This window comes from Podarcis filfolensis, assembly GCF_964270895.1.
Source record: "Podarcis filfolensis genome assembly, chromosome: 10".
Taxonomy (NCBI): Eukaryota; Metazoa; Chordata; class Lepidosauria; order Squamata; family Lacertidae; genus Podarcis; species Podarcis filfolensis.
Window position 1 is genome coordinate 29,184,974 of NC_139612.1, and position 20,934 is coordinate 29,205,907.

Here is a 20,934-nt window from a genome sequence, read left to right on the forward strand (position 1 = left end):
CATTCATGGCCCACTAATGTTAATAGCATTATAGTTATCCTCCGCCACCAAAGTTACTACCTCTGTTTGCTGAAATGATAACCAGAAAGAAAAACAAGGTGACGTGCTCAGCAAGGCATAAAAGGAAGACGGCAAAGAAGAGAACAGGAATTCCTAGACTGGAGTCTGTATCTTGAAATGTCCCTTATCTATTTTTAAAGAGGCTTTTAAATATATATAAAAGAGCTTCCAACTGCATATGCATTCTGAGATGTTCGTTTTATAGCACAAATTTATTCACCGGTTATCAGTTATCACAACATTAACCCACTGCAGAAACTCAGTTCAGTATATTCGAAAATCCATTTATTTTTCACCTATTGATATGCATGTCTTACACTTGTATATAATACAATATTTTCAGTGTTGGTTTTAAGAATAAACACAAAGGGGGGAAAATGTTGAGAAGCATGTTGTAGATTTTTTGGCTAAATTAAAGCCAAACTCATAACTGCTACAAAATTACACATTTATACTTTTTACTATCCCAAGCAAAGGAATTAATCATATTTTTTGAATTCTGTGTTTCTCCGTTACACATACCTTTAAAAAACGAATCCATACAATATTAATCCTGTTAAAATATCAAGACTGCTAACTGATGCTACAATCAATTTATCCTAATTAAAATTTAATTAACAAGAATACCCCTTCTGCAAAAATTTGGATTACTCTGTAGCAGAATTATATACTATACATTTCAGATTGATTTTCAGCTATCATTTGTTTTCTTTCATCCAGTGCCATAATACAACAGAGGTAATGAAATTGTTGTGGAACAATCTTGTATCACATGACAGGAAAAAGTACCTCAGGGTGTTCATTCATCATAGAACCCAATTTATTTCTAATTAGCCACGCCAAATATTTGTTACAATGGGAAAGAGTTCCCTTTCCCCACAAATATTAGTAACCACTTGAAACAACTTGAGGTTCTGGGCATAACTCTTTCTGTTAGGATTGAGTTTGTGTAGTTTTCATATTACCTCCCAAAACAAATGGAGTAAAAATTTGTCTTCTCTTTGCCTTCTCTAAGACTAACTTGCAACATCAGTATGGAATGCAAAAGAAACCATTCGTTCTGTCTTCATATTTCCACATAGCATGGTAAATATATTAAATGGAATATAAAATTATACATTCTGTAATAACTTAGAAAAAAAGTTTACAGCTGCTTAAGGCATTTAAACATTAAGATTTTTCATGAAACAGTAGATCACCAAGATTAAAAAATAGATACTGAAATAAGAGATAGAAAAGAACTTCTGGTTTAACAAAATAACTACAGAATGAACTCAATGTACCTGGAGTGGCCAAGGAAATCTTCAATGGATTCCAGATTTGAAGAAACCTATTTCGTCCTATCAAGAAACAGACATCTACTTAAGCATCCAGATAGTAATATTTTTTTTCAAGCAACAAAAACCAAAAACCTAAAAAACGTATCTGAATGAATACCATTGAACCTCAGAATGGAAAAATTAACATGCACCCGTCTATTTTCATGAAGGGACTAGCTAGCGCCATTTATTCTTTACCATAATCTTTGTAGGACCTAATGATAATAAACCAAAGTGTATGCAAAAAAACACCCATCTTCTTGAAATTATACGGAACTGATTATTTTAATAGCATGTTATTGGAAGGGCTTGAACATTCTGTCTCGATCACCCTTTATTTGTCCGAAAGGAATTGCGGTAGTTGGTTAGTCATAGGGAAACATGTCTGACTAATGATACATTCGTATATGGTTGACGTATTCAGATAACTACTACTTGCCAACAATAATGATTAACGATGGATATATAGTATTTCCATTCCTATAAGAAAAGCAACTTCGACATGTTGAAATATGTAGCCTTGGAGCTTCAGGATTAGAATACAAATTAAACGTGTCTAAAACTGTGCTGTGTCAGAGGACAATTTCTGGAACAGTGGTTTGATTACAGCAGTGCACAGTCCCACCAATAATTTGCATGGAGGACCAGGAAAGTTCCAGAGGAAATGGATCAGTACATTTCAAAGTATACTGCTTTCATCGAGGTGAAACGTCACAAGTCTCAATGCAAGGATCCAAAGGATTGCTATTTCTTCGGCGTCCTCTAAGCATCACTTCTTCGGCCGTATATCCCTTCATGTTTTTGCTATTTTTACAAATGTACACAGTTCACTCCGTCAAAATCTTGTGTGTGTGACTTTCCAGCCATTTTGATCTCAAGTGGCTGCTGATTACAGCGAATGTTCTCTTTGAAATAATTAGTATGCCCCAGCAGTCTCAAGCCTGACCTCGAGGATTGTTAAGTTGGATATTAAAACTTCCTACTTGGCTGTATTTAATGTTATCAGCCTCGAGTGTGATCTGATTTGTCTTTTGCTATCGAGTTACCTGTAAAAACAAAAGAATATAAAGAGAAGAAAATATCAAATTGAGGGATGTTGAACATTAGGTTTATAATGGCACAAATCCGTTTACTAAGCCCCTCTGTGGAGAAGGCATTTCTAAACATGCACATAGCAATAGAACTGCAATTAGGTTTGTGTGTGACAAAATGAACTACTTGCCTGGATCCTATTGTAACCGAGCTTAAGCTGGAATGGAAATGAATGATAAAAACAGGTTACCTCAACTGTTAAAAGGGAAATGTGGCTTTGAGCTAGACCGAGACCTGACTGTTCCATACCAACAAGGGAAAGTCACAAGATCTCCATTTGAGTACACCCTCTTGTGGTGAGATCTGGTATTCCCCAGTCACACACAGTACCTTCGTATCTTGGAAGTTGAATGGAATCTGTTCCGGAAGTCCATTCGACTTCCAAAACGTTCGGAAACCAAAGCGTGGCTTTGGATTGGCTGCAGGAAGCCACAGAAGCCCCATCAGACGTTTGGGTTCCAAAGAACGTTCGCAAAGCGGAAGACTCACTTCCGGGTTTGCAGCATTCAGGAGCCAAAACTTCTGAGTATCAAGGCGTTTGGGATCCAAGGTACGACTGTATTCCATCCTGTGGGGGAATGGGTTACATAGTGAGGGGGAATGGACCGTTCACTTCTGACTGAAGTCAGGATGAGATACAATACAGCAGGCACGTCCAACAGGTAGATTGTGATCTACCGGTAGATCACTGGACTTCTGTGGTAGATCACTGGCTCCCCCCAAAGAAGCCCAACAAGTTTGGCTCCCCTAAAAAAGGCTAAACATTTTTTCCTGCACCCCCCCCCCCAAAATGTGGCTTTCCCCCCTCCATAAAAGAAGCTCAACAACTTTGACCTTAACCCCCACAAAGGGGGTAGATCACTGCCAGTTTTTAACTCTGTGAGTAGATCGCAGTCTCTTGGGAGTTGGCCACCCCTGCAATACAGTATATGGTGCTTCAGTTCTCTGCCCAGGTGTGGCTATGCAGTTAGTTTCAAAAGAGGTGTTTATGACAGTTAACAGCAGCATCTATATTTTATATTGGCCTGGAGAAATGAAAAGGATCAGTTGTGATAGTGGCTACTTATTCAAAACCATCGGCCCTTAGTTATAGGCCAATAAGGATTCAGATTTCCAAGGGGATGTTTGCTGGGAGAGTTCTCCCAGGGATGAAAATTAGGGCAGGTCCACTGTCTGGGGGGTCAGTCGGTCAGTCAGTTAAGGGACTGGGAAGAGGCAGAAGGTAAGCCTGGGAATCAGAGGAGGCATAAGTCGAGAGAAGCCAGCCAACAGAAGATTACGTCTGGGTAAAGTAGTAGCAGCGGGAAGATGGCTGCAGGACGACTCCAGGGAAGGCCACTATGGCATCTTTGTGGAAGAGTCCTGGTCTTCAAATATCTGACCAGAAGGAAGAACTTAAGAGAGCAGCTGAGGCAAATATATCAGGAAGACAGCAGCAGTGCCTCTGAGTGAACTTTAGAGGGGAACAAAAGGGGGAAATTGACTATTAGCTTTTCACAGGGTGAGAACCAGGGGTCTCTCCTTTGAGGCAAAGTCTTATAGAGTAACTGTGACAGATTTAAGCAAATATAAAGCCAAATATTGTTAGATGACCAATGTATATGTGTACATGTATTACTGTATTTCATTCTGTCACATGTAGTAAATAATAAATGTAATAAACTTTAATAACACATTTGTTTGAAACAAGTCTCTATTCATCCCGTGCCTGGATGTGTGATAAAAGATGGCTAGAAAACCAAGTTGGAATTAAATGGTAGTGGTGAAAAAGTAAAAGGGTTAGACTTAAAAAAAAAAAAGTATTAAGCTGTAGGAAGGTAGATCCTACAGGAGTTTAAAAGCAGTTGGTGAGATAGTTAATCCAAGTGGCTCTCCACAACATGGTAGTAGCTGGAACATTTCTCTCTAAAATGAAGGACTGGCTGTAAAACAAATTTGAGGCTTTAAAAAAAAAAAGCAGAACAAATAGAAAGCCTAAATATTAATTTGCAGATAATGCTAAATAATGAAAAGTGCATAATACTCCTTAAAGAATATATTAGGACTGTCATCATGGACACCTAAATAACAGTCCCTGACCGGCATTTCCACAAAGTTGTTCCCCTCCTCAAATAATGAACTCATGTTGCTACTTTAAAGGCCATTGCTGAGATTCTACCAAAACCAGAGAAGGATCTTGTTTTGGGAGAACTTGAGCATACTATTAAAAAGAAAGTTCTCGTGGGGATTTTCACCTCTTGGTTGGAGCCATAACTTCAGAAAAGTTTTCAGGAGCGCTTTTAAAAAATAGCAGCAGCAGCAACCACAGGAAGAATGAATTAAACCAATTCTGCTTTGGAAACAAGCCTATTGTTGAGAATTCGAGCAATTTTCAAAATGTACTTCTCAATTTTTCCTGTCTCAAACTCAAGTCAAAAAGCAGAAATAATTTGGTGGGAGACAGAAGCAGCAACACTGGAGGCGGGGGATGGGACATTTCTGTACACAAGATATATTCATCTTCCAATCCCTTGTACATAAAGGAGCTCTCAAAACTTCACTGGAGCACTTTCATCTGAGCCAACATAAAAATAAAAGGATCACATAGGAAGAATGCATAAGACAGAAAATTTCACAGTAATTGGATTTTTTCCCTATGCCTGACTTGCATTTAAAACATGAAGAGGAAAGAAAACAAGATCACTGTCATATCAAAGAGAACATCTTTAAGGAGTCTTTCTGCTGCATTAGTGGATGCAATTAATAATCATGTTGCTTTTTTGTATTAAAACTTCATTAAACAATGCACTCCTTTCTCTGGTGGGCTGACTCACTGGACTGACCATGGTAACAGTTCATCAAGAGATACATCTGATTTTGAAGGGCCTTGCTCCTTAATGATGAAACATTCCTTTGCCTTCAGCAAAAGCATCTGCATACGAGTCTTTTATCAACTCTGGAGATAAGTTGATCTGCGGGAGGCAGTGGAGGACAGGAGTGCCTGGTGTGCTCTGGTCCATGGGGTCACGAAGAGTCGGGCACAACTAAACGACTAAACAACAACAACATTTCATCCTTGGGAGACACTTTGAAAACTACTGTTGAGATGTGGGGTTTAGAATTATCAATGCATTCATTATTTTTTAACCCTACCAGTGAAACTGGCTGAACTGACACAAATTAATCAACACCTTTGTTTTCTGTGTTGTTCTGATGCTTCACCATAGCTATGGCTAGGCAATTATCATTTGCACTTCAGACAGGGGCTTGAACTCTCTTCCAAACCATGATGCCTGCACAGGATCATCCTTTCTATGCAGCCAAAAGAAATGTAACACGGTCCTTTGCAAGACTGGGTGAATCTTTTCTCCTTCTTTACCTAACAGCTTGAGGTTAGCAAGGGCAGGGTTAACAAACTGAAATTTGAAATGTCAAATTTGGCATCATCCCTAGGCTTTTATCATCCTTTGGTGTCTCTGCAAAAGCCCATAAAACAGTCCAGTTCGAAAAGAGACTCCTCCGCTTTGCAGTTAAGGATGTGTCATACAACTCACATAGCATGTTAGTATCCTAGCAGGCAGAATAATTCTCAATTCCATCTTCAGAATGTGCCAGCAAAATAATTCATGTGCAGCTGCACAACGTAGCCATGCATGGTGCATGATCATAAATATATATATATAGCTATAGCACCATCCCTGTTTATTTAGAAGACGAATTCATGCTTCACTGGGTGCATTTTATTTTAGTTTGCTTATTGTTATTATCACCATTATCATTACTATTGTTGTTTCACTGGAGCCTCTAATAGCTTTCTGTTGCCAGCACTCCTGCTGCTCCACCTGTCCTTTCTCCTTCTCCTTCTTAATTTTATGCTTGTAGGTCACACGCCGTTACTCTGAGTAATACTTGGAATAGTCCAAATTTGCCACTATCTGAGAATATAAATCCCAATACAAGGGAAGCACACACCAGCCATTAGTGTTAATGGCATCTATCCACTTACACATTACTGTTCAGATGTGGAAGTCAATTTCATAAAAATGCAGTTAAATTTTAGCTAATATCCATCCATGTTATTTACAGGAAGCTTCCCTTTTTGGAAAGAGTGTAAGGTTTGCAGCGGAGCAGCTGGAAGGTAGAGTCCTGTGCCAGGTTTTTTTTATATATATAAAAATAGAAAAACAGAATTTGAGAGCGGCACCAAGCCGATCTTAAACATCCTAGGAGAACAGTAACATTCCAAATGTGTTCCAATCAATTCAAATCAACTTTTCAATTAATTATTAATACATCTGAAAATTAACTTTTGCTGTTGCTCAGTACTACAGATGGAAAAGGATATAACACCCTAAATATTTATTTGAATTAATTTGTTCATACTTGGCGAGTTATGGCTCCCTTTATGCTAATGTCTTTTTTTCCACATAGGTTGTTATGTTATAAATACAAAGAATTAGGCTCTCTTCATTTTCTCTGTGCTCAGTGTGCAATTACGGTATAATTACTCTGCTGTTTCAAGACTTTTTAATTTGAATTGGTGAATGGCTGCTGTGAGCCAAGCGTAATTGCATGTGAACTCGCCACTTCTATATTAAAACAACAATGGATAATTAAATCTAAAAGAATTTTACACCTCAGATGAAGTTCGATGAGCGCATGTTCGGCTCGCGTGGCATCACTTACCACAGGAATAACTCAGAAGGTCCTCTGAAGGATAAAATCTGCCTATTAACCACTGCATTACAAAACTGTGGTGACTTCTAAAGTGGTCCAAACTGGCAGGCAGAGTGGAAATGACGGAAATAGACCTGGGCATCAGAATTGGGTTGTTGTTGAGCACAGGGAGGATGCGGGGAAGAGAGATTTTAAAGTATAGCATGTGTGCAGTGAGCACGGGAGGAAGGACCTAAACTCTACCATCTCCAATTTCCATTACAAAATTGCACTTCACCAATAATTTTCCTTCTGTGAGTCTCTGTGACATGAAGCAATCGCCCACAGAGGAACTAACTCTGGAGAGGTCAGTGTAGAGGGAAAGATTCAGCTTGGCTGTTTTTGCTCACCAGTACTGTACTTGGACACACACACACACACACACACACACACACACACACACACACACAGCCCTAATCTGCTTTCTATATATTTGGTAGGGACATGTTGTTATCATGGCTAGGTACATATTGAATAGCACATACTATTGGGTGGCACTGTGGGTTAAACCACAGAGCCTAGGACTTGCCGATCAGAAGGTCGGCAGTTTGAATACCCATGACGGGATGAGCTCCCATTGCTCGGTCCCTGCTCATGCCAACCTAGCAGTTCGAAAGCACTTCAAAGTGCAAGTAGATAAATAGGTACCGCTCCAGCAGAAAGGTAAACGGTGTTTCCATGCGCTGCTCTGGTTCGCCAGAAGCGGCTTAGTCATGCTGGCCACATGACCCGGAAGCTGTACACCGGCTCCCTCGGCCAATAAAGCGAGATGAGCGCCGCAACCCGAGAGTCAGCCACGACTGGACCTAATGGTCAGGGGTCCCTTTACCTTTATTTTACTATTGAATTTATATACCGCTGTATACCCGGAGGTCTCAGGGCAGTTCACAGAGTAAAATCAAAATATAAAACCACAAAATACATAATCAAAATAAAAACAACCCAATAACCCCACCCCACCCCCAAAAACACATTTTAAAAGGGCATAGGATCCTCACAACATTTAAAGTAAGACAATTAACAAACCTGGACAAGAGCCACTTGTTGGAAAGACCATGATCTCAGAAATGTTTGCAGCAATATTTACTGCCAACCGAATTGCCCAGGTGCCTTTCTGATACAAAGGCATATAGGAACATAATAAGCTGTACCACTAGGTAAAATCCTCAACGCAGGATTTTGCTGGGGTTGGGAGGTATTTATAATGTAGCAGCAAATGAGAGGGCCTTTCTCATTTCTTCATTGGTGTCTTCTGCTCAGAAACAGAAAGGGGGTGAATGAAGAAGAATCCGTTCTGATGTTAGAAGAATGGCTAATATGTGTCCCTCTAGCTTTTACTGAACTACAACCCCACCCATCTGCCAAAGTTGCCCCTATAGGGTGATGAAAATCTAGCCTGCTGTTCCAGAAAGGTTTCCCAGACATTCAGCAGAGGGATGTATGCAGGAGCTTCTGCCATGGACCATTACTTGGACCTGAGCTTTCCTACTTGTTTATAAATGAGTGTTGAAGTGGCCACGTTTACTGATGACACCAAACTGTTCAGGGCGTTAAGAAAAAGAGATTGCCAAGTACTCCAAAATGTTTTATTCAAATCATTCCTAAGACCGAGTTAAGGTGGAATGGATGATGCTGAGATGTGTTGCATGTGTGTGCACATGTCATTATTCCAAAGCACAGGTGGAGCATGGTACAGAAAGACCGAATGCTGCCTTATATCAAGTTAGGCTATTCCTCCATTTAGCTCAGTTTCAACTATGCTGACCAGAAACAGATCTCTAGGGTTTCAAATAGGAGTCTGTTCCACTGAGAGATGGCAGGGAATGAACAAGGAGAAGCATGGAGAAGCATGGGCTCTATCACTGAGCTAGAACCCTTTTGCAAAGGGCTTTTTAAATCACAGGGTACTACCATATAGAATTTTATTTTGTAACAGTGTGCTGGATCCAGAAATATGGTGTTGGCTCCGTTATGATAACTTGCGCAAGAGCAAGTGGAAGATTTTGCAGAGCACAAACTTGGTACGAGCATGCATCTTGAGACACGGAGCAAGACCATTTCTCTTGAGAACGTGCAATGGCTTGAGCTAGCAAACCTCCTGCAACAGAATCATACGCCGCTTTGTACTAACAGAAGCACGCAGCTGGGTTTTAGCTCTGTTTTCTAACATAAAGCTGTTGCGCTGACTCAGGAAACACCTTTCTGCTTATAGAAGGACAGCCCTGGATCAAACCCTTTGTATGTATTTTGGTAAAGGCCAAACTTGCAGCCACATGTATCTCAAGCATGTGTGTGCCTCTATGTCATATATAAAGGGGGACTGGTCATATACTTGTCACACAAATGGTGGGGGCAGTGGACACCCCCCACAATTTTTCCAGGACTGTTTTTAAGCAGCCTCCCCCACCCCTGCCACCACAATTGCCCTCTCATAGTAGAGCAAGGAGAAAATTCCTTAAAACCGGGGAGTTTAGCAAGGAAAGGTAATGGAAGGGCATTTCATTCTCCTCCTCTCCCACACCTTTTTGTGTAGTAAGCATACTCTTGTGGCCTCCTCTTTATACCATACCCCTATAAGTTTTAAGTTTTGTCAGTTTTTCTTATTATTTCTTACTCTTTTTCTTCTTCTTTTTCATGTTCTCTTCTATTTTGAATAGTTTTACTTGTTTGATAATTGTAACGGTTATATCTGGGTTTTTTTTAAAAAAATAACTGTTTATTCATAGAATCGTAGAGTTGGAAGGGACCAAGAGGGTCATCTAGTCCAACCCCCTGCAATACAGGAATCTTTTACCCAACGTGGGCTTCAAACCCACAACCCTGAGATTAAGAGTCGCATGCTCTTCCAACTGAGCTATTCCTGGGGTATTCTGGTGAAGAGCAGGAAATAAATCTAATAAATAAATAAAATTAATATTGTGTGTATGTAGATGATAGATAGATACATAGATGATAGATAGATAGATAGATAGATAGATAGATAGATAGATGATAGATAGATGATAGATAATTTTTTGCAATAAATACTTATAAAACGATTATAAATGTCACATTAGAAGAGATATTCCCTCCTACATGGGAAGGAATGGGGAATGCCCCTCCTGAGTCTGTGACACATGTATGCATGGCCTGGAAACAAATAATATCAAGCCTCCTGTGTGACTGTTGTATTAGATTATAGTAGACTTCTACAGCCAGGCAAGTGGAATGGAGGTAGTTTATGATTTCTGCACTTCGTGGAAAGCAGAGTTTGTCTGAAAACACATTTTTGAACAGATGGGAAGGCACTTGTTTTAAGGATTTTGGAAACGGTGCTGCATGTTTTCGTCAAATCATCAACAGTATGTGATTTGTGTAAGCAAAGGAGATTGTGGTAACATAGTTCACAGTTGTGCATTCTGAGAAAAAACCCAACTTATTGGTTTGGGCATCATTCATCATCCTGTTTTTTATTGTCATTATATTTTCTATCAAGCTTTCCACGTCAAAAAATCAAAATGTGGAACATCCTGCTATGAATACTTCCATGGCTGCAGAAATAAGCTTGAAAACATGATGGAAACAAAGACTGATTGACTGACTGGTGGCAGAACATAAAGTTCTTAGTGTGGTTTGCAATAAATAAGAAAACAATTAGAATATACACAAGATATAAAACCAAATAAATCAAAAGCAACATAAATACACTCAAGTACCTCATACCACCCTTACAAGTTAAAGCACAGATTGAAAAATTGTGAGAATAACAGACTACATTAGTTATTTATAAAGCCTAGGTAAACATGATGTTCTTTATCCAGTGACAGACATTAGTGGCTTAAAAGTCAGAAAGCAAGTCCCAAATTATTACATTTCCCCATGAATCTCATTTATAAGGTGTTTCTTTAACAAGAGGAAGAGGAAGAGGAAGAGGAAGAGGAAGAAGAAGAAGAAGAAGAAGAAGAAGAAGAACAAGAACAACAACAACAACAACAACAACAACAACAACAACAACAACAATAACAACTTGATTCATTTCCAACATATATTTGGAGTTAACAATCCCAGAATAGGAATATTATAAAATCAGTACAAATGTACTGTGCTTTTTGCTTGTCGTCTGCAACATTATTATAAACAATTGGCATTATATGAACTGCAAGTAAAACAAAGCAAATCAACTGCAGTCCTGCAACTCAGAATTTATTTCTGATTTCACCCTAATTGCTAAGTGTTTCATCCTCATGGGTAAAAACAATATTCTATACTTCTGTAAAATCATGTTACGCAATTAGCTGTCTGAAGTAAATGTAGATGTTGCTGCCTATCACTGAGTGCCCTGAACATTTTTACTTTCAGTAGCTTTCCAAGTGGCCCAGCAGCAATTTAATGTCTAAACCATTTATGTCTTTTGATGCTATCAGTTGATGCTTATTAGTTCTTACAGACTAGGGTAGATTCAGATGAGCAGCTGACATCCAATTCGCAAGGCTGAATGGGCAAAGAGTTTCCCACAAATATACTGCCTTGCTGAAAAGAGTCTTATAACAGAAGTTCCAGATAGCTAGGCTATCATGTGATAATTGCAATAATCTACTCAAAAACACCTGTGATCTCACAAATTTGGAGTTGTCCATAACCTACTGTTTAAGCACTATTTAGGTCAGCTCTATGCGCTCACTGCTTCTTGTTTTGTGTCTTTTCTACTTATTGCCACAAACAGTAACAGCCCTGGCCTGGCGTTTCCATCTTCACTGATTCCTGCCTCAATTTCTTCACGTGGGTCGACTCAAGCTTCTCTGTTATTAACTAGGAACAGAGTGGTTCAATGCAACTGACCTAGCTTCCTGGCAGGTTAATCCCTTTAACTTTGAAGGGAAGTCCGTTTAACGTCAAAGAGATACCGTATTTTTCGCTCTATAAGATGCACTTTTCCCCTGTGTGTGCGTCTTATGGAGCAAATGCAGGCGGGAGCCTCTGCTCAGCGCTCCCTTTAAAGAGCCGCATGGAGCCTGTGTGCGGCTCTTGGGGGCTTTCCCCCCACTCTTTAAAGGGAGCACGGCTCTTGGAGGAGCCTTCCTCCCGCTGCCCTCAAGAGGCTCCGAGCGGCTATTCCATAAGCCAGGACAGCAAGAGGGATCACTGAGCAGTGATCCCTCTTGCTGTCCTGGCTTCTGGCTTAGCCGTGCGAAGCCTCTTGAGGGCAGGGGGAGCCTTCATCCCGCTGCCCTGAACAGGCTTCGTGCAACTATCCCAGAAGCCAGAACAGCAAGAGGCTATCCCAGAAGCCAGATCCCTCTTACTGTTCTGGCTTCTGGGATTCAGAATATTTTTTTTCCTTGTTTTCCTCCTCCAAAAACTCGGTGCGTGTTATGGTCTGGTGCGTCTTATAGAGCGAAAAATACGGTATGTAAAACTTGATTTTGAAAGAAGGGTTGTCTTTTTAACGTTGTTGTTAACTACTGAATTTTCCTCTTGCCCATTCAAATTATTTAAAAACTGTAAACCAATAGCATGAGCCAATTAAAGCTCTTAAACAGAGAGACCCCCAAAAAAGATCTTTTAATCTATGAATATTATTGATAACAGGTGGCAAAAACTGTAAGATAACCATCTCTTTCCTAAGGTTCCTTAACATGGAGTTTGCCTTCATCACAGCAGTCAAGCACCGGGTTGATGTTTTCATCTACTGCAACGGAAAGATCCCTTTCTAGTCTGTCACAGATGCCATCTGCATGAATGTAGTGGTGGCCTATTTGCTTTCTAATTTGCATCACGTTATACTTGCCGGAACTTAATTGCACCTGCCATATTAATGTTCCTTACTCAGCCTGCAGAGAATCTTTATTGCTATCCCTTTTTGCTCATTGCTATCCCTTTTTGCTTTAACAATCCTAAATTATTCGGTGTTATCAGCAAACATGGCACCTTACTGCTCACCTCAACTCTTGTTATGAACAAGTTAAAGGGTTGCAACCAAAGGGAAGTTGTGAAAACATAAAAGGCAGAGGTGGTTTTTGGCTCAGTGTTTAGTACTGACTGGGACACACAGTTCCTTATGAGACGTAAGTGCATTATAAACCAAAACCTGCAGGTAGAGCTTCATAACAACGTACACTGCAATGTCAGTTGTTGGGTGCCCTGTCTGCTATTACATGCTTTTCTTATTTTGCTTTTATGTCTCCCTCCTCTTTCGGATTGACCCAAAGTTGGCTGTGCTCCTTGCTGTTTGTCCTAGATTTAGAACCACTTAAACCCAAAATGTCAAAAATATACAAGAACTAAAAGTGGGAAGATATGTAAATCCAGTAAATATATATGCACATTCTATTGACCCGACTGTCACATATCCAATAAATTTGAAATTTGAAAACACCTGAACAAATAACAGATGAGCATGGATATAAATCTGACGAAAGACAAACAGAATTCTAAACTTGTAGGTAAAGTTGCAAGAAAGGAAGACATGGGCTATATTGTTTGGTAACTGTTGTTATTTTTATCTGTAAGCCGCCTTGAGTCAGGGAAAATGGCCAGGTATTAAAAATTAATAAATAATAACAACAACTAGGGCAATCCTACTCAGACTGGCCGCCAATCTGATATAAAGCCAAATTTAAGGTGCACATGCTTACATATTAAACTCTGTGCAACTCTGCAAGTCTGGATACACAAAGGGATACCTGCTCCCAAATATAACTGACTGTCTGCTAAGATAATTAGAGGGGATTCTCCTGGTGGGGCCACCATGAGCTGAGACATAGTGTGTAGCAACCTGAGAGAAGTCCTTTACTGTAGAGCTCTATGGAACTCCTCTCTGAAACATGGCTGGCACAGATTATGATGAGCTTTCAATACCTGTTTGTGAAAGCCTTTGTTGACTGCTAAACACCGTTTTGGAATATGCTATATTGCTGGCTACAGTGGATGGAATTTTACGTTGGTCTAATGATTTAATATGTACAGTGGTACCTTGGTTCTTGAACGTAATCCGTTCCAGAACATTTCAAAACCGAGGTGCAGCTTCCCATTGGTTGCAAGAGCTTCTTGCACTCAGCGGAAGCCGCTTTCACACATTTGGGTTCCAAAAAACGTTCAAAAACGGAAGCATTTACTTCCGGGTTTTCAGCCTTCGAGAACCGAAACGTACAACAATGGGGGCGTTCAGGAACCAAAGTACCACTGTTAAAGCCTAAACCTGGAAAATAATCAAGTTACAAAAGTTACATTTCTTATTTCAATCTATCACATATCACTGTAATTGTAGCATTTACCATAATACACTTTTAAAGAACCATGTTTTTGCTTTGGCTTTTATCCTTATAGGCCAGGATAATCCAGGGAGATTAAGAACATCATGCTTTCAATATTATTGGGATTTAAATATTGGAATATGTTGTGCTATATTTTTGTACATTTAGGATGGTAATCCTGTGTTTAGGTGCCTGCAATACAGGTTTATTACAGAACACTGATGGAAACAAGGCTTCACTAGGGGATAACTTAAAGCTCTGCAAAAGCCACACTTGTTTGACCAGAGACATGAGGACACAAATACACAAAGGATGTGGCTACTGTAGTCAATAACGAGTCCACGATGCTATTTTTAAACTTATTGTCCATACAAACAGCCCCATAATATTTTTTTAAAAAATGTTTAATTTTTCTAATGGTAATGTTGTGATTAAATGGTGCTCTGTGAGTTTGAGAAACAGTACAATACATTAAATATCGCTACAACTATGAAAACCTGTATTTGTACACACCTGCTGCTCTGTGAGTAACAAAGCAAGGCTGGAACATCTTTCGGGAGAGGTTTTGACTCTTTACTCCTCAACGAACCTTCTGGCCCTTCCTGAGAATCCGACCAATAGTAGGATTCATGACAACTATTGCCCCGAACGTGGAGCCAGAATATTGTGTGTGTGTATGTGGAATAAACAAAAATTGTCACCAGGCACAGCAGAAATCTCCTTGTTCTTGAAGGGTTTTACACGTTTGCCTAAGAAACAAACACATGTCAGGCACTAGAATGAGTTGTATGAGACAAAAACTGGGATTAGTGGCAGAGCATTTTGCTTTTAAGGAAAAGATAAAGTGTCTTTAAATGCTGTAGAAAAATATAGCTTCTTTCTTACAGAATAAAAGAGAAATGTTCCAAGTTAATGAAATATATTGTCAATATAATTATCCTAAGGCAGATCAACATTCTTTAAATTGAAGTAAATCAAGGAAGTAATTTATTAAACTGTAGTAATCCTGACCAATGAACAAATGTAAGTTTGTTTGAAGACAATGTTTATTTAAAAGAGGGGGGAAGGCCACATGAATGTTACTTTTTCTGCAAGGACAGAGGACTCAGGATTCAACCCAGCAAGCGTTAGTCATGGATAAGTCCCAGTGAAAGCAATGGAATGTATTTCTGAAAATTTATATCCTGTCCTTCCACTGTGCACACAATGTTCAGGGTGGCTTACAACTATATTAAAATCAAATGAAAACCCCCAATACAACAATAATAAGTACAGACAGAAGCAGTTGATAAAACAGTCAAAAAAAATTTAAACTGGAAAGTTAAATATCTGCCTAAATAAATGGATTTGAGCAGTAACCCTATACTTACCTGGGAGTATTACCCATTGAGCTCAGTGAGTGATACCCAATTGTGGCTGCCCACCAGCTGCTAGCAGAACAGATTTTCACAGCTGTAATAGGACTTCTCTTTCCTCTATCCTCCCCTTGTACCCCCAGTATCTGCTCTGCAGATGTGAGGAGTATACAGGGGCAGGAAGGAAGAGGAAATCCCACTCTGGATGAAAAGAAATACACTTGCGCGATGTTGGATGCAACTGAATGAGAACTACTTAAGGGTCAACATGGGCACTGTCAGTTACAATGAGCTGTTGGTGGAATGTAATGTAACTGCACTGATGACATTACCTGCAATCACTACATTGTTTGCAATTAAATTAGTAAATAACAAACAAAAGCTTAATTAAATTTTAGTATCATGCCCCACCCCCCACTATTCACCTTCATACATAAATCTATAAGGACACAGATCAGGGTGGCCACAAGACGCTTTGCTGCCCGGAGACAAGATAGCACCTCATCTGTTCCAAGCACATATGTTGCTGGTTGCAGGAGAGCATCTCCCTGCCCCTACCTGAGGGCTGTAGGGTAGCAGAGGAAGCATCTGCTGCCTCACTTTGCTTAAGGGTTGTCCCTGTCTCTGACACGCTCCCATATTTCATGCACATTTGGGCTGCTTTGTTTGGTTCCATTGAGGGGCCCAATCTGCATTATTCTGGACACATAATTTCCGGTGTCTTTTATGCTTTAGCATACCAAAAAGGAAAGTCTGCATTTACTTCTAAGTAGCTGAAACTAACCTGTAAATAATGGCTAGAGATATCAATGGAGTTAAGCAAGAATCTACCCCCTTCTCTCTCGCACGCACAACAAAACGAAACTTCTGCCTCTGCGATACACCTCTTGCTTTGTCTCTTAATGCAACACCTGCAATTCATGACCACGGGATAAATGCTTCAAAAACAGAATGGCTGAGATCCAATGTGCAAGCGCTACGACCACAGCTGGGATTTTCCAATTGTTCAAAATGGAAGGGAATCTGCTCACAATACCTGGCGTTCGTGAACTTCGTGAACTAACATCTGTGCCTACAGCTTTCCCGATTGTGACTGCTATGTGCACAGATAGCTTTCAGATGAACTCCAGATAGAGTAACGGTGCTTATAAGAAAATGTTAGAAATATCTGATGCCATTGTTTATTATGTAAATTGGGGCGTTGACTAAAAAAATAATAATACTCAAAAGAACTAATGTCACTCCACAATAAACCAGATTAGGCTCCAGATTCCCTATTTCTCCCCCCATTTTTGAAAAAAAATGTTTTGATACCATACTACACTGAAATATTTAAAAGTTATTTTGGTTGCCCTTGAACCTTCCTGCCACACTTGCCACGATCTCTTCCCACATCACTGTGGTACTCCACACCCTTTGAGAACCACTGACCTAGAGACAGCAGTGGAGATTTCTACACTCTTTAAAATGGGACCATTACACTTTTAGGAAGCAACACGTGGGCCGTAATGGCAGACATCACTGTAGGAAAACACCATAGGAGAAATCTCCTGAGACTCCCAATCCTTCCATGCTAAAATGGTGAAATAGTTCACTTGCGAAGAAAATAAAGATATGTGTAAGGAGATGTATGACTATATTTCCATTTAATTATCTGCTATAGAAATATTTGCCTTTGCCTTCCAGGAAAACATTATGATGTTTAGGTTCATTAGATGCTAATACCAGACTTCATAATGGAAGGCTGGATGAATTTGTGCTTAATGAAAACGCCCTTTCTGAAACGAACTGAAATATAAATTTTACTGTGTGGGTTATTAGTTACCAAAAGTGTAACTGTGATGTAGGAAGACACTAATTTTCACAAAGGGTTCTATGTACTATACAGTGATTTGCCAAGGAATAGTGTTGAAGAGCACAATATGATATTTGAGAATATTGCCAAGGTGCATTCAAAACTGGTACATGTTCCATAGCCTTGAATGAAGCATTCCATGTTGCTGTTTCACTTACTACTGTCAGCCTTTTCCATTCTCTTATCGTCTTGCAAGCGCATAGTTCTGGTAAAATAACAGATGAAAACCAAATTGCTGAAGGGAAACTCATATGTTTTAATCAGAATCGGTGCATATCCCTAGCCTATCAGGAAGAAATATGTATGCCTTGCATTTTGAATTAGATTTGACTTGAAGTGTACCATAATGTTAAATAATCGGACATTAAAAACCTGCCATGGTGTGCAGGAGTATAAACAAGAAGCTCTACAACTTTAATCACAATCCCTGCTTTCTTGCCCTCTGATCATTCCCAGGCCTGTGATTAATTCTTGTTTTATGTAAGCGCTTTGGAGAAATAATTGGGCCTTATCTGGGTCTTGTAGAGCCATTCACATGCTTTAGTGCTAAATAAATAGCACTCAGTGGCCCTAACTCACAGATGTAAGTAGGAAAGATCGTGACAGATCACAAGCATGCTATATAGAGCAGATAAATCGTGAAAGGATAAGGGCCATGAAGCAATGTGGAGAGCCAAAACACCTGGAAGCTGTTTTGCTCTTTGGGTTGGTTGTAAGGATTCAAGTGCAAATCGGTTTTTCTCGAAGTATTAGAGTAGAAAGTTGTAGAAGGGTACGGGACTCCTGCATGTTGAATAGACGTGTTGAAGAAGAAATTCCAGCAGTTGGCAGCTTGTCATGCCAGCTACATCTGGTGAAATCCCCTCTTCTACACACCTATTAAATGTGCAGGAAATGGAAGCACTAGATTAGAAAGAGGAAGGAAAGAGAAGGCAAACAAATGAAGGTGTTTTATGGAAGGACAGATGCCTTTTTTGAACCATTCGAAGAAATGTTATAGTATGATGAACTCGCAAGCAGGATTTGAGCTATGAACAACAGAAGTAATTAGATCATAGTATTGTGATTATGATTTGATAAGATAGAAGATAGGGTGTAGCAGAAGGGGAGAAACAACAACTCCATGGAAAAAGGAGTGAGAAGTCAAGAAAAGAAAGAAAGAGAAAATTGTATTTTGACTGTATATGTTAAAAATGTTAAAACTTAATAAAATATAATTGGGGGAAAACAAAAATGAATGAAGGGGTTATCCTACACTGAAAACATTTCTAAATTGTCCTATTTACAAAACTCATGATACATCAATACCTTTATTAGGACTAATGAAAATGTCACAATTCTGGACTGACCACTGGGGGAAATGAAACATTCCTCATATTGGGGTTTATATTAAACCTAGTTATTGTGAGTAATATCTTGCTGAACGTTTATTTCTACAGATCAGCAGATGTTGATGCACAAGTGATGACAAAGAATTGCATTTTTTAAAAAAAAAAATGAAGGAAAGGACAGCTATCAGACAAGCTTTCCATGCATTTTTCCCTTTTGAAATATGCTGACCTTAAAAAGCAAGTAAGTAAAAGCCCTGGTAAAAATCAATCATTCATACACATGTATATGTACAGTGATTAGTTATGTTTTAAATGAGTGCTTAAGGTAGCATTGGATAATGAAATGTTGCTTAATGTATTAGGGTTTTTTGTAATTTGAAAATTAAATTCGTTTTTTAAAGTATGAGATTTGGATGAATCAAGTTTTAATACATTACTTTTTCCTAACCCATTCGTGTTCTAGCGAGCTGCTTGTTCAAGTGGCATGGCAGACTTTCAGGAAGGCTGAGGCAGGCCAAGAAACTAGATCCCCTTGCGGATTAGGCAGGAATCCTGCCTGCTCAACCATAGAACTACTCTGGCAGATTGAACAGCTATTCATTCCAGAAAGCTCCTATAGCCTTATTATGGCTCCAGCTAGCAACTCTAAACTGGCTGTACTGCACTCCCACATTCGACAGTTTTCTGTCCTGCCCCCAGACCCACCACTTGTGCAACAGAATATTATCTACAAATTGCTGCTACAGGTTCCGACTGTGACTACTTCCAAATCCCTGTTCGTCTTGCACATGCTTTGTCTCTGTTTGAATCTTTGGCTTTAATATAATTTTGTTTCCACCCCTAGTTGACTCTTGAGCATCTTTAGGAGCAAAAATTAAAAAAAGGATAAAAAATCATTCTATCAGCAAAATCCTATCATGTCTGCTTGGAAGTAAGTCCCACTGAGGTCAATACAGTACACTAGTGGCCAAAATTGTGGAAAACTTTTGGGAAAAGTGTATTTCCGAGGTTTTGTGGCTCATAACACCTGATTGACTCTCTAAAAACACTCATGCTCTTTGGCTACATTCAAATGCAGGAAAGCTACTGCATATCAACCTAAGCAAGTTGCGCTTCCTTTTTCTGGTTATTTGGCTATACAGATTGAACAAACTTTGTTGCATTACATTCTTCATCAAATTTTCTTTCCATTGATATATAATGTTATGGTATTACTCCAAAAAGAAGTGGTGCTATGAGCCATCAAACCTCAGAAACACACTTTTTCCAAAAGGTTTCCACAGTTTTGGCCACTAGTGTAAATCAATGTATTGAGGTCAACCCCCAATAAATGCACATTAAACTGCAGTCTTAAACAACATTCTACAAATAAAACTTTTAGTAATCTTCAACTTACTCTTACCGGTGTGTTCTGCCTTGAAGTTAAGAACTACTATTCCAGATTAAGTGAGCTGAGAATTGCACCCTGAATGTGAGAAATATTTCATTGCTCTTCTAGTGTGCTGACCACAGATGGCTTGCAGGATCTATCAGGAACACTGCAATGCACACCCTGCATACTAGAGTTCTAGATAAATGATTCACTGTGACAAATCTTATCTTAATCAGAACTACAGACCTATTTTTTGAGAAGAAGTTGAGAAAGCAAGCAGTTGCAAAGGGAAGGAGACAACAAGAGAACTGTATTTCTGGCATTTTTTACTGGCACAAACAGCAGTTCTACTCTGTCCACCTCCCACCCTTCTTTGCAGCTGCCTAAAGTGCACATACATCTGTTGTAATTCAGAGGAGGACAAGATCATCATCTGACATAGCTGTTTCATTGACACTAATATCAGCCTTGGTTTCAAGATAAATTCCACTCCTAAGTCCAGGGACTCATTTTCAACCCTTCTGTATTTATTGTTCCTCCTTATCCATCCTTATTTTTTTCTGCTCAGTGGGCAGTCAACTAAACAGAAGCAGTCCTAGCAGAACAAATCAGGATCGGGAGGG

At 39.4% G+C, this 20,934-nt stretch overlaps 1 protein-coding gene across 4 annotated transcripts in view; it reads right to left on the minus strand.

Moving 5' to 3' along the window:
- Positions 1-326: 326 nt before the first annotated feature.
- Positions 327-20,934, minus strand: part of TAFA2 (TAFA chemokine like family member 2) — a 137,404-nt gene continuing 116,796 nt past the window's right edge. For 2 of the 4 annotated variants that reach the window (XR_014539292.1, XR_014539293.1), the window contains exons 5-6: positions 14,912-15,147; positions 327-2,425 (exon numbers count right to left, since the gene is read on the minus strand). Coding sequence is in view for 2 of the 4 variants with exons in the window: in XM_083574767.1 (XP_083430893.1) it covers positions 2,414-2,425 (12 nt within the window). In the remaining 2 variants the exon portion in view is untranslated. The remainder of the gene's footprint in view (positions 2,426-14,911; positions 15,148-20,934) is intronic. The other 2 variants (XM_083574767.1, XM_083574766.1) reach the window with 1 other exon arrangement.